Source organism: Salmo salar, chromosome ssa19 (genome assembly GCF_905237065.1).
Source record: "Salmo salar chromosome ssa19, Ssal_v3.1, whole genome shotgun sequence".
Taxonomy (NCBI): domain Eukaryota; kingdom Metazoa; phylum Chordata; class Actinopteri; order Salmoniformes; family Salmonidae; genus Salmo; species Salmo salar.
Window position 1 is genome coordinate 60,133,438 of NC_059460.1, and position 14,164 is coordinate 60,147,601.

General features: G+C 42.4%; 2 protein-coding genes and 1 long non-coding RNA gene across 3 annotated transcripts; 2 read left to right on the top strand and 1 right to left on the bottom strand.

Annotated features, from left to right (window-relative positions):
* Window positions 1–136: 136 nt before the first annotated feature.
* On the top strand, window positions 137–2,386 carry LOC106579153 (uncharacterized). Its single transcript, XR_001322597.2, has 3 exons — window positions 137–715; window positions 969–1,091; window positions 1,581–2,386. It is a non-coding gene; the product is annotated as an uncharacterized lncRNA (long non-coding RNA).
* A 2,337-nt stretch (window positions 2,387–4,723) lies between these two features.
* LOC123728970 (beclin-1) lies at window positions 4,724–10,563 on the top strand. Its single transcript, XM_045701934.1, has 3 exons — window positions 4,724–4,738; window positions 5,633–5,775; window positions 8,959–10,563. Exons 1-3 carry the CDS (start codon window positions 4,724–4,726, stop codon window positions 9,125–9,127), a joined length of 327 nt encoding a protein of 108 aa, XP_045557890.1. The 3' UTR covers window positions 9,128–10,563.
* LOC106579372 (uncharacterized) lies at window positions 6,075–8,425 on the bottom strand. The gene is made up of 2 exons (XM_014159212.2): window positions 6,873–8,425; window positions 6,075–6,535 (listed from the first exon to the last, which is right to left on the bottom strand). Exons 1-2 carry the CDS (start codon window positions 7,932–7,934, stop codon window positions 6,317–6,319), a joined length of 1,281 nt encoding a protein of 426 aa, XP_014014687.2. The 5' UTR covers window positions 7,935–8,425; the 3' UTR covers window positions 6,075–6,316.
* Window positions 10,564–14,164: the final 3,601 nt, after the last annotated feature.

A 14,164-nucleotide genomic window follows, 5' to 3' on the forward strand; every position in this document is an offset into this window, starting at 1 on the left:
AAGCAACAATAGATTATGATTTGTTTATTTATTTCATCATTTATTTGGCTCCGCCAACACACATAGTTCCCCAACTGGTCTGGGACTGGACTGTTGCCAAGCACCACATATACATTTTCCTCCACACTAGCTTGCTACTGCTACTTTCTGTAGGTCTACACGTTACCGTCCTCTCCTGACGACCATTCATCATTTAACTCAAATGTTATTTGTGGAAATATGTTCATATTTGCGGTGCGAAGTTTGTTACAATTTAAGATAGAGAACGAATCGTTAATGTAATGAACGGTTATTAGAACACCTGTAAAGCGGAGTGATACATGTATAGTTAAAAGTCCCAGTGGTGTTGTTCTCTACTCCAGTCAAATAACTTGGTTTTATTATAAATACTGAACATCATTTTCACTTCTTTCAGCCCTTTTCATCGAAAGCAGTGGGAACGTTTTACTTGCGTTTGCGGTTCAAGATGCTTTGACGGTGCGTCATCTGCTGCGTTTTTATTACTTTTTCATTAAAACTGTTATTGAGTCATATCAATAGATTTTACAGTCGCAGCCCAGATTTCTGTTTGCTCTGTGGTATTGACGGATGCTCTGAGGAATATAGAGTGTACAATTCCTTCCATCATGTAAAGAGAAACTACCTTCAACACCTACTTGATTGCACCCGACGAGATGAACAGCCATCATAGGAAAGCCAAGCACCACCGGAAGAAGTAAGTAGCTATCTAGCATTTTTTTTTGTTCTCTGGATTTAAAAAAATGATTTAATGAACAGACGATACACGGGCCAAAGTCATACTGTCCATTAGGCTATTCGATCATTTTAGCCATTTATGACTCTTATGGCTAAAGCTGGGTTAATGTGAAAATAATCGATGATAAATAGGAACAAAACACTTAAATAGGACTATTGGTGACACTAAATACAATTTCAAATCATCTGTTTCTTTGATGTGTGGTACACAGGACAACATTCAACCCGATAGTCTTGTAGTTAACTCCAGCATCACTGATCAGCAACTCCATCCATCTGACTCGGATGAAGGGCAAAGGGGCATTGACCAACATGGAGCTGTCACAGTGCAACAAGTAAGTTACTCGGTTGGTGGCAATCTACTGAAATTTACCATATTTTTTTAAGTACTTAGATTTACTAATAGCATTCATAGTCAGTCTTCGCAACCACTTCTCCTGTCACAAACATTATACTTGTCATGAACTTGTAATGTCCAGCCTCAGGATACTACATTCAATGTCAACATTTTTTTTTAAATCTGACAACACATGCCACTGCTTTTGTGATAAATACCAGAGCCAAGCATCATCTCTCACAGGTAAGATGCTTTTTCTGAACAGAGCATTTGGTTTGTTACATTATGCAGAGCATTTTGTAGTGGTTGAGTGATGGTTGAGTTCATTCTCAGTGCTAGGTTGTGTTCCTTACTATTGTTGAGCCCTTATGTCCTTATGTTAATGAATATGTCATAAGAAAATCTGAATATCATAGGTATACATGATGGTGTGTTCCAACCTCCATGATTGATGACATCCCCACCTCTCTCACTATCTCATTTTCAGAAAGGTGTGAATGACATTGTTGCTGGGGTACAGCAGTATCAATCACCACTATTGGACAACCTCAGGAAGCAGATGGAGGCAGTGCTAAAGAAGCATTCAGGAAGCACATCAGGTCAACTTGAAAAAGATGCAATGGATATATATGACAATTTCATTGACCCTTTTGCTGGCGTTGCAACATTTAGACAGGACAGTGTTACTAAGAAGCAGTTTAGCAGTTTGGATGCAGAGGAAATTCTAATTGCTGGAACCATATGCAGGATGAAATGTGGAGGATCAAAAGACATTTTCATCAAAGACAAATTATTTTATTATGTACCATTAGTCAAAAGTCTAGAGCAGTTCTTATCACACCCAAGGATTTTGTCTATGGTTGAAAAGGGACCCCAGATGTGCAGGGCAAGTTGTTTTCATGACATTGTTGATGGTGCTCTTCTAAAATCACATCCCTTATTTTCAGAGAAACCAAATGCATTGCAGATTGTTCTGTACACGGATGAAATAGAGATCTGTAACCCACTAGGATCCTTTGCATCAAAAAACAAGTTGTTAATGGTGTACTACACCCTAGGAAATATAAATCCAAAATACAGGTCTAAACTGGCAGCTATCAGGCTACTTGCCATGGCTAGATCAGCAGACCTCTGTCAATCTGGTGTAGATGTAATATTGAATAGAATCAAGGAAGACATGGATGTATACATATGTGAACTGATTGCCCCCCCATCTATCGTCAGAGCTCGTGCTGCTAGGTGACCTAAACTTGGACATGCTTAACACCCCAGCCATCCTACAATCTAAGCTTGATGCCCTCAATCTCACACAAATTATCAATGAACCTACCAGGTACCACCCCAAAGCTGTAAACACGGGCAACCTCATAGATATCATCCTAACCAACTTGCCCTCTAAATACATCTCTGCTGTTTTCAACCAAGATCTCAGCGATCATTGCCTCATTGCCTGCAACCGTAATGGGTCAGCGGTCAGACGACCTCCACTCATCACTGTCAAACGCTTCCTGAAACACTTCAGCGAGCAGGCCTTTCTAATCGACCTGGCCCGGGTATCCTGGAAGGATATTGACCTCATCCCTTCAGTAGAGGATGCCTGGTTATTTTTTTTAAATGCCTTCCTCACCATCTTAAATAAGCATGCCCCATTCAAGAAATGTAGAACCAGGAACAAATATAGCCCTTGGTTCTCTCCAAACCTGACTGCCCTTAACCAACACAAAACATCCTGTGGTGTTCTGCATTAGCATCGAACAGCCCCCGTGATATGCAACTTTTCAGGGAAGTTAGAAACCAATATACACAGGCAGTTAGAAAAGCCAAGGCTAGCTTTTTCAAGCAGAAATTTGCTTTCTGCAACACAAACTCAAAAAAGCTCTGGGACACAGTAAAGTCCATGGAGAATAAGAGCACCTCCTCCCAGCTGCCCACTGCACTGAGGATAGGAAACTCTGTCACCACCGATAAATCCACTATAATTGAGAATTTCAATAAGCATTTTTCTACGGTTGGCCATGCTTTCCACCTGGCTACCCCTACACCGGTCAACAGTCCTGCACCCCCCACAGCAACTTGCCCAAGCCTTCCCCATTTCTCCTTCTCCCAAATCCAGTCAGCTGATGTTCTGAAAGAGCTGCAAAGTCTGGACCCCTACAAATCAGCCGGGCTAGACAATTTGGACCCTTTCTAAAATGATCTGCCGAAATTGTTGCAACCCCTATTACTAGCCTGTTCAACCTCTCTTTCGTGTCATCTTAGATTCCCAAAGATTGGAAAGCAGCTGCGGTCATCCCCCTCTTCAAAGGGGGATACACTCTTGACCCAAACTGCTACAGACTTTTATCTATCCTACCCTGCCTCTCTAAAGTCTTCGAAAGCCAAGTCAACAAACAGATTACCGACCATTTCGAATGCCACCGCACCTTCTCCACTATGCAATCTGGTTTCAGAGCTGGTCATGGGTGCACCTCAGCCACGCTCAAGGTCCTAAACGATATCTTAATCGCCATCGATAAGAAACAATACTGTGCAGCTGTATTCATTGACCTGGCCAAGGCTTTCGACTCTGTCAGTCATCACATCTTCATCGGCAGACTCAACAGCCTTGGTTTCTTAAATGGTTGCCTCGCCTGGTTCACCAACTACTCTGATATAGTTCAGTGTGCAAATCGGAGGGCCTGTTGTCCGGGCCTCTGGCAGGCTCTATGGGGGTGCCACAGGGTTCAATTCTTGGGCCGACTCTTTTCTCTGTATATATCAATGATCTCGCTCTTGCTGCTGGTGAGTCTCTGATCCACCTCTACGCAGACGACACCATTCTGTATACTTCTGGCCCTTCTTTGGACACAGTGTTAACAACCCTCCAGTCAAGCTTCAATGCCATACAACTCTCCTTCTGTGGCCTCCAACTGCTCTTAAATACAAGTAGAACTAAATGCATGCTCTTCAACTGATTGCTGCCTGCACCTGCCCGCCCATCCAGCATCACTACTCTGGACGGTTCTGACTTAGGACAACTACAAATACCTAGGTGTCTGGTTAGACTGTAAACTCTCCTTCCAGACTCACATCAAACATCTCCAATCCAAAGTTAAATCTAGAATTGGCTTCCTATTTCGCAACAAAGCATCTTTCACTCATGCTGCCAAACATACCCTTGTAAAACTGACCATCTTACCGATCCTCGACTTCGGCGATGTCATTTACAAAGTTACTCATTGAAAATCATTTGAAGCATTGGAAAGAGCTTTTTCCAGACCGCAATGTTACACCTAAACAGCATTATATGATACATTTGCCATCACAGATAAAGTCATTGGGTCCAATGGTTAGACATATGTGTATGCGGTTCGAGTCTAAACATTAATTCTTTAAACAATGGGCTTCGAAGCTCGATTTAAAAAATATTTGTAAGTCTTTGATCAATCAGAACCAAATATATGAAAGTTGCCAAAATGTTGACAGTTCAATGCACCCAGTTTTTTCAAATGAAAGGGAGATGGGACCTGTATCAGAGGTTAAAGATCTACAATAGTTACGTGGGAAATTGAGGGACTTCCTAGGTTTCAATGAAGTAAACCATGCTGTATCAGTCAAATGGCTTGTAATAAATACATAACTCAGAAGTCCATGATCTTTGCAAAAGTACTGAATGGTAATATGCTAGAATTTGTACTGGTCAAAAACATATTTCTTGTTGACTCTAGGCTATATTGTTTGGAATATCAACCATTTCAAACTAGACGCTTTGATAGAAATGTCATGGCTTATCAAGTTGAGGTCCCACAATTTGCACAGGCCACTGAGTTAGTGGATGCTGAAAAGCTGCTTGATTTTACCTCTCATTACACAAGTAGCAACAAGAGCCAAACTTATGTTCAAGTAAAATACCATCTTGGGGAAGTAATAGAATTGGACAACAGTTCAAATGACTCGTTGTGTTCCCCAGATATGAAAAGTGTACTGTCTTTGTTCTGTACTGTATTTTGTCTACATAATTGCTGTGCTGTGTGTAAGATTGACAATAAAACAGTGAATTCCATTTTGTCATTATCTGTTCTTAATATGTGAAGAGATGAAAAGGATAAGATGCTTGAAATAAGAAATTCTGACTTTGACAAAGCAGTTTTGTACTTGTCAGTGTTGATCAAACAGCTTTATAATTCTGGTATTTCTAGCTTCGGGCATTAAGTTACTCAGAACCAGTAACACAATCTCAGTAACAAGTTATATTATCTTAAGATAATTAAGGACAAAAAAGCTTGAAACAGGTGAAATGCTCCAACATAAAAACTGGCTGATAAGAAATATCTTGTCAGAAAAAAACAAGCATATATTGCCTTGATTTAAGATGTATTAATTTTACTTAGATTTAAATTTTTGCAGTGTATATGGAGACAAACAAACCTTTTTTATTGAGCTGTGAAAAAAAGAGTGAACTATTTTCCAATGCTCATCAGACTGGCCCAAGCCAACCCCAGTGAATAGGCCATGTTGTATATGGTACATTCCACTCTTCCTTTCTTCTTATGTGTGTAGGAGCTACCACTGTACTGTACAGGGGGCCTGCGCTTCTTCTGGGACAACAAGTTTGACCATGCCATGGTGGCCTTCCTGGACTGTGTGCAGCAGTTCAAGGAGGAGGTGGAGAAGGGAGACACGGGATTCTGCCTGCCCTACAGGTCAGTCAACTAGTCCAGCAGACATCATTAAATGATAATTGTAATAATCTATGGATTACGCCGAGAGACCAAGGATTAAGCTGTCAAAAGCTGACCAACTTCAGTTAATTGTGTAAATTTGGTAAGTTATACAACTCAATTAATTAGTATATCTTTATTCATTTTTCCAAATCATAAAAAAATCACTCCTTTTCATATTCAGATTTGACAAATACGTTCCCTTGTTTCTTAATATGTCATTTATTCTACTTTCCTGCACTAGTAACACATCTGACAGAATGATTTAGATGAGTATTTGGATTTGATTTTATTGAGGTGTTTTATACAGGTGTTTCTGTAGATTTGAGGAACTGCTGAACACTGTTGGTTTAGACGTTTCTGGATACAATACTGCCTCCTAGTAGTACTGCCTCTTATTGGAACCCTCACAGATTCCAAGGTAGAAGTCCTCATTTGGGCAGCTGGTGGTTTAGCAGTCACTGTATGTCTGTCTGTTCAATCCAAAATACAAAAGAGCGACAGACTCAGGTCCCTTGGTGCATCACACCACGGATCGCTTCACGTAGCCAGCCAGTACAGTGCCTTTGAGACGGTGCTTGGTGGAGTCATAGACCCCTCGTCTAGAGCTCTTGGAGGAGAGCTTGGCACAGATCTCGCTGTGTTTCTCCAGGCGACTAGGATCAAAGCACCGGCCGCAGTGCTCACACTGCTTCAGCTTGGAGTTGGCTGCACTCATCCCAAATCGACGTTTCAACACCACCTGAATGAATGGATGTTATCAGATGGGACAAATAATGGGCAGCTGGGAAACAAAGACAAGATATACAATATGTACAAACCAGATGAGGCTGGTGGGAGGAGCTCATTGTAATGGGCTCATTGTAATGGCTGGAATAGAACAAAAGGAACGGTATCACACACATCAATCACATGGAAACCACGTTTGATTCCGATCAATTCATTTCATTCCAGCCATTACAACGATCCTATCCTCCTATAACTCCTCCCATCAGCCTCCTCTTGAACAAACACACGTGATCACCAACACTACACTAGATCAGCAGGTAGCATGGCTTTGGAATGTCAAGCTACTTTACCTGTCTGTCCTCCTTTTTCTCTTCCATGTTCAAACCCTTCTTGACATCCTTTGGCTTGCTCACAGTGTATCTCGTGGCTGTCTGCTTCGGCTTACTTGCCACACTGCTTTCTTCTCCATTTCTCCTCACCTCTTTAATCCTTTCTTCCTCTTCTTCCTCTTCTTCATTATCTCTTATCATCTCCCATAGGTCAGAATCCACCTTCATCAGGCAGATCTCCTGGATGAACTTCTCCACCTTTTTTCTCAACCGCACTTTTGCGTTTTTCTCCTCCAATGCCTGAGCATCCATCTTGGCCCCACTCTTAATCAGTTTCAATTCTTGGGTGACACTGATCAGCTTGGCCTTCATATATGCCATCACCTGCTCAGCCTCTGAGTTAAAGACGTCCCATACCATCTCATCGGGGCACGGCGGTAGATCCTGTACAGTTAGGGTCTGAGTCTTGAACTGAACGTGTTTCTTCACAACCTGCCTTCTGTAAGCAGGACGAGGGCTGCCCTCTGGTCTGACTGGCTGGAATGGCTTCTTCTTGGCATCACTGTTTGGCACAGTGACTCTGGCTCTAATTGGAGGCAGTGGCATCTTGGCGACCATATTGGCTCCATGGACTGCCTTCAATGGCTTGGCACTATGGCGGTAGATGTCTTTCACCACGCAGGTTTGATCCCTCTTGGTACGGATGGGTTGCAGTGGCTTCCGGATGGGAGGAACAGTAGCCTTCCCTGACTGCTGAGATGTTGGAGCTACATGCAGTCCTTGACTCTTCCCATTGCAGATGGACCTCTTCTTCTGCAGTACTGGGATTCTGGAGGGAGGATGTGGTTTCTTTTCCACAGCCTTCAAACTGGCAAGTCGCTGCAGAGCACCCTTTCTTTCTTCAGTCAACTCCAGTACTGGGATTCTGGAGGTGTTTAAACTGTTTTGTTTGAACGCTGGAAGCTTCTCAGTGGCCTTGGGTTGAGATGGCAGGGCAGGCTGAATGGAGTTGCTACTGGCAGCTCCAAGGTTCCCTGTTAAAGCATTATCTTCCTGTAGCGGCTGCAAGAATCTCCTCATCATCAAGGAGATTGACAGTTATATTTTTCTAACCTGGTTCTGCAACTAAGTTCTTGTCTAGTAGCACTTTCTATATTTTATGGTGATCTACTGTGTTAACTATATCTCAGGAGGAATCTGCTAGATTGTCTTGGATACTAGTGTTCTATTTTCAGCAATCAGACACCAGAATGTTCAAACAGAACATTTGGAATTTATTGATCAGTTGTGACATCATAATTGGTTCACAAATAATGAGACTTCTAGAATCTCACACACTTATGTGGATGTGATGTCATAATAGATCATAATATACTGCCCAAAATGGTGAATGTTACCTACCTGTGTTGAACTGCTTGCCCTCATCTCATATTTAAACATGCCACTTTTCTTTGAGGTGAAACATATTACTGAACTCTCTGAATTGTCAATTTAAAGCCAATTTGCCAATTTATTCATTACTAAATTTAGCTAACATAGTTAATTCAGAGATTCTTACCTTTGCCTCGGCAGTCTCGTCCAGATCATCATGGCATTTGTAGTTCTTTATGATAGCCACATTAGCAGCTAATTAGCATTTCATTTTTGGGGGCTAAATCCCGGCAAATATATTGATAAGTCACCTTGTCCTACAGATATTTACACGGTTATCGAAACGTCACACAAGGGTAAGCCTACATGAAACACATCCCTAATTTTAAGTGTTTCCAAAATTTCCTACTGGGAAAAACCGATGGTGAAAAAACAGTTGGAACCATTTCCTTGTTTGACCGCTATGTTTTATGGGTATTATGACACATATTGTGGTACTCTATTGTACTTACAGAAATAACTGGAGTTGGTCAGCTTTTGACAGCTTAATCCTTTGCCTCCAACTAGTCACTAGCATGAGAAATCTGCAGATGATTTTGTCTTAGCGTCCTGGCCTTATTTTTTTTTAAATGTGGTGTTAGCAGCTGTAGATGTCTCACCAGTTTCTTTCATACCCCTCAAGAAATAAACACTTGGGGGTTTGAGTTTTAATGCACCTTTTTCTGTTATGGGTCAGGTTGGATGTCGAGAAGGGCAAGATTGAGGACACAGGAGGCAGCGGCGGCTCCTACTCCATCAAGACCCAGTTCAACTCAGAGGAGCAGTGGACCAAGGCGCTCAAATTCATGTTGACCAACCTCAAGTGGGGCCTGGCGTGGGTGTCGTCTCAGTTTTACAACCGATAGATGAGGACACACCCTGGGTGTGCCCCTTGACCCTTCTAATACCACCCTTTCGTCACAATGTGTGACTCTCAAAAGTTCTTCTTCTACAATGCTCTCCTTGCTTCCCTATGATGTTTTAGAAGGGTGTGTGTTCAAATCCAATAAGTCTTGTTTCCTTGTTTGATTTCCATATTGACCGTTTGAAAGGACAAGATAAACTATTCAATTGTACACATCCAAGTCCACCTAGTCTAGTAGGTGTTATGAAGGGAGCTATCTGATGATTTTTGTAGCAAATCCCAGGATTGTGTCCTTATAGAGGCTAAGTGGCTTTTGGTTGTCTCTTTTCCTTCATATGCACATATCTTATGACACTGGATAGGTGAAAGCTGTTGTTTCCAATTGACCTGTTCAATTCTTAAAGATCAGTACACATGAAGGGAAGGAGAGAAGGACATGTTGAACTACTGAGATGCAGCACTGGAATGGGTTGTTATGTATCACATGCTTCTTACTTTGCTCCAGAAGCAAAACTGGGGAGTCACGAATCTGATTTTCTGCCTATTTCTCTTCAATTGGTTTGTGTCTTTGTGGTTCAACTCCACTCTAGCCACAGAATAATGTACATTGTGCATGTTTTAAGAGTTTTTTACTGTGCTGATAAGGTAAAAATTGTTTAATTTCACAATGCGTTTGAACAGCATTGGAACATTTGTCTTGTCTGTTTTCGTCTCCCTACTCGCAGGGTGCACTGAGTGTCTACTGAAATCTTGGTGTGGATTTAAATGTAGACAAGGAGGCTTGTGGCAGTTTTTATTGCCCATATTACTGTGTGATTTGGTTTTTCAGGTTCTTTACACATATGAACGTGCCAATGATAATGGACCCACACAGAACGCCTTATGTAAAAGTATATTTACAATTTTTTTTTTTTTTTAATAAATAAAATAGGTAATCAATATTGTTTCAGGAAGAAGTGAGGGGAGTGGTGATTGAAGGGCGATATCTTGCAGCCTGCTTGCTCCTTCCCAGAGCCTTACATGAACTTCCTACCCCAACAAGGAAATCCTATGGATCATTAAGGCATGGAGTGCTTTGTGATAAAAGAGGACGCGGACTGCACAAATAGGGAGCGGACAGAAGGAAACGTGTGTTATGGAGAGTGTGAGAAGAGAGAGAATTATCTGTGTGATTACACGTTGTGACATGGACTGTCTGATTACCCCCCCTGTACCAAACTGGTTTGACTGAGGACCCGAGGTTTAGGATTACCCCTGGAACACGAAATGGACAACGAGAACGGATTGTGGACTGTGAACTGGTTGCTGAATTCCCCCCTTTCCCACAGTGTGCAAATCTCCCTAATAAATTCCCCATTTGTATTCTAGTTGTGCTTCGTGTGTGTGTTTGGTTATTGAACTTGGTGACGTGGAAACCCCACCTCCTTGAGCCTGGTACAATATATATAAACTCAGGAAAAAAATGTACTTTTTCAGGACCCTGTCTTTCAAAGATAATTTGTAAAAATTCAAATAACTTCACAGATCTTCATTGTTAAGGGTTTAAACACTGTTTCCCATGCTTGTTTAATGAACCATAAACAATTAATGAACATGCACCTGTGGAATGGTCGTTAAGACACTAACAGCTTACAGACAGTATGCAATTAAGGTCACAGTTATGAAAACTTAGGACACTAAAGAGGCCTTTCTACTGACTCTGAAAAACCAAAAGTTGCCCAGGGTCCCTGCTCATCTGCGTGAACATGCCGTAGGCATGCTGCAAGGAGGCATGAGGACTGCAGATGTGGCCGGGGCAATAAATTGCAATGTCCGTACTGTGAGACGCCTAAGAGCGCTACAGGGAGACAGGACGGACAGCTGATCGTCCTCGCAGTGGCAGACCACGTGTAACAACACCTGCACAGGATCGGTACATCCGAACATCACACCTGGTGCATCCGAACATCACACAGGTACAGGATGGCGACAACAACTGCCTGAGATACACCAGGAAGGCACAATCCCTCCATCAGTGCTCAGACTGTCCGCAATAGGCTGAGAGAGGCTGGACTGAGGGCTTGTAGGCCTATTGTAAGGCAGGTCCTCACCAGACATCACTGGCAACAACATCGCCTATGGGCACAAATCCCCCGTCGCTGGACCAGACAGGACTGGTAAAAAGTGCTCTTCACTGACGAGTCGCGGTTTTGTCTCACCAGGGGTGATGGTCGGATTCGCGTTTATCGTCGAAGGAATGAGCGTTACACTGAGGCCTGTACTCTGGAGCGGGATTGATTTGGAGGTGGAGGGTCCGTCATAAGGTCTGGGGCAGTGTGTCACAGCATCATCGGACTGAGCTTGTTGTCATTACAGGCAATCTCAACGCTGTGCGTTACATGGAAGACAACCTCCTCCCTAATGCTGTACCCTTCCTGCAGGCTCATCCTGACATGACCCTCCAGCATGCCATACTGCTCGTTTTGTGCGTGATTTCCTGCAAGACAGGAATGTCAGTGTTCTGCCATGGCCAGCGAAGAGCCCGGATCTCAATCCCATTGAGCATGTCTGGGACCTGTTGGATCGGACGGTGAGGGCTAGGGCCATTCCCCCCAGAAATGTCCGGGAACTTGCAGGTGCCTTGGTGGAAAAGTGGGGTAACATCTCACAGCAGGAACTGGCAAATCTGGTGCAGTCCATGAGGACGAGATGCACTGCAGTACTTAATGCAGCTGGTGGCCACACCAGATACTGACTGTTACTTTTGATTTTGACCCCCCTTTGTTCAGGGACACATTATTCCATTTCTGTTAGTCACATGTCTGTGGAACTTGTTCAGTTTATGTCTCAGTTGTTGAATCTTATGTTCATACAAATATTTACACATGTTAAGTTTACTGAAAATAAACACGGTTGACAGTGAGAGGACGTTTTTTGTTGTTGCTGAGTTTATATTGATTACCTAAGTATTCAACCTCCTAAGTCAATACATGTTAAAATCACCTTTGGCAGCGATTTACAGCTGTGAGTCTTTCTAGTAAGTCTCTAAATGCTTTGCACACCACAACTGAACAATATTTGCACATTATTCTTACAAAAATTCGTCAAGCTCTGTCAAGTTGTGGTTGATCATTGCTATAAAGCCATTTTCAAGTCTTGCCATAGTTTTGACTTAAATCGTCTTGAAAAGCTAACTAGGCCACTTTGGAACATTCAATGTCGTCTTCGTAAGCAACTCAAGTGTATGTTTGGCCTTGTGTTTTAGGTTACTGTCCTGCTGAAAGGTGTATTTCTACCAGTGTCTGAACCAGGTTTTCCTCTAGGATTTTGCCTGTGCTTAACGCTATTCTATTTATATTCATCATAAACATTCTTGCTGATGACAGGCATACCCATAACATGATGCAGCCACCACCAGGCTTTAAAATATGGAGTGGTACTTTGTTGGATTTGCTCCAAACATAATGCTTTATATTCAGGACATAAAGTATATTTCTTTGACACATTTTTTGCAGTATTACTTTAGTGCTTATTGCAAACAGGATACATGTTTTGTAATATTTTTCATTCGGTACAGACTTCCTTTTCATCCTCAGTTTTCTATCACAGCCGTTAAACTGTTTTAAAGTCACCATTGACCTCAGTGAAATCCTTGAGCAGTTTCCTTCCTCTCCAGCAAATCAGTTAGGAAGGATGCCTGTATCTTTGTAGTGACTGGATATATTGATACGCCATTGTCACGTTCCCCAGTTTCTGTGTTGTTGTGGGTTTGTATGTGTTTTTCAGGAAATGGCTTCCTGGATTCCCCTAAGCAGCTGATTGGTCGGCCCCATTGATGATTGGAGTTCTGACCCCGCTTTCTCGCCAGATACAGCTGTCTGCAATTACAGACACCTTCTGCAGCTTTAAAAGCCAGAGTTCCTTTTTTTTTTTTTAGGAACTGGGAGCTTATTGGCATGTCCTGTGTTGCTCAGCGAGAGCGTCTGGATATGTCCTGTGTTGCTCAGCGAGAGCGTCTGGATATGTCCTGTGTTGGGTGTTGTTCAGAGCGAGCTTCTTGGTATGTTGTGTTTCATTGTTGGTCTGTATAATTTGTAAAGTATTTTGTAGCCGGTCCTGTTGACGTTTGTGTATGCCATAGGACTGTGTTTTTATTAAGTGAAAATAACTTTTCGGTTGTAATTATTGTTTAATTTCTTCCCAGGGGGGAAGGGGAAGGCACCTTGGGAGTGCTTAGGTAAGAGGCCTGCGGGCGTACATATACCCGTAGTATGTACTATGTCTATGCACACTAGGTAAGACTATCCCCTATATTTTGGTTAGTGTGCCAGTTGGTGCTAGTTAGGTAAGTTGTGGGTAGGTAGGTAGAGGGGGCTCTAACTTATTACTTTCTTTTCTTTGGTTCCGTCCAGCCCCTTTTCCCCAAATGACCGTGTGACGGTAGAAATCAATTCCCTGTTAACAGTAATATATTCTGCCTGTTATCCTTACCCGCGCCTAGTCACATGCCTCTTTCACTCCACATGGAGTTGAGTGTAGCAGGGTGTTGCGTTCCCTCCAAGAGGCGTGCGTAACAACCATCCAAGTGTAATTATTCAATTCACCATGCTTAAACTGATTCAATGTATTTTTATTTAACCACCTACCAATAGGTGCCCTTTGCAAGGCATTGGAAAACCTCCCTGGTCTTTGTGGTTTGAAAGTCACTGCTCAACTGAAGGACCTTACAATTATCTGTGTGTTTGGGGTACAGAGATGAGGTAGTAATTCAAAAATCCTGTTAACCCTCCTGTTCCAGTTGAGTTGAACCGATTTACATGTTCTCTGAAAAATGTAGTTCATTTAATCTGATCTTCAAAAGGTTCCATGACTTTCTCCACACAAAATAAATGTAGGTTATTACGTTTTAACTTTAGTACACCTGTGGTGTTCCCGGTCAAAAATGACCAGTCATTAGAAATGTATGGGTGAGACAACTAGTGTACAAAATTGAGTTCAGGCACATGCACACACTTTCTCTCCCAGACCTCCACATGGATGTGTGTTTGAGCACACACAT

Excerpts from the sequence above, each read along its gene's own strand:
- LOC123728970 (XM_045701934.1), top strand. Across the intron at positions 5,776-8,958 it reads GGATTCTGCCTGCCCTACAG|GTTGGATGTCGAGAAGGGCA; the intron begins GTCAGTCAACTA and ends GTTATGGGTCAG.
- LOC106579372 (XM_014159212.2), bottom strand. The coding sequence starts at position 7,934 with ATGATGAGGAGATTCTTGCAGCCGCTACAGGAAGATAATGCTTTAACA. Across the intron at positions 6,536-6,872 it reads AGAAAAAGGAGGACAGACAG|GTGGTGTTGAAACGTCGATT; the intron begins GTAAAGTAGCTT and ends CCATTCATTCAG.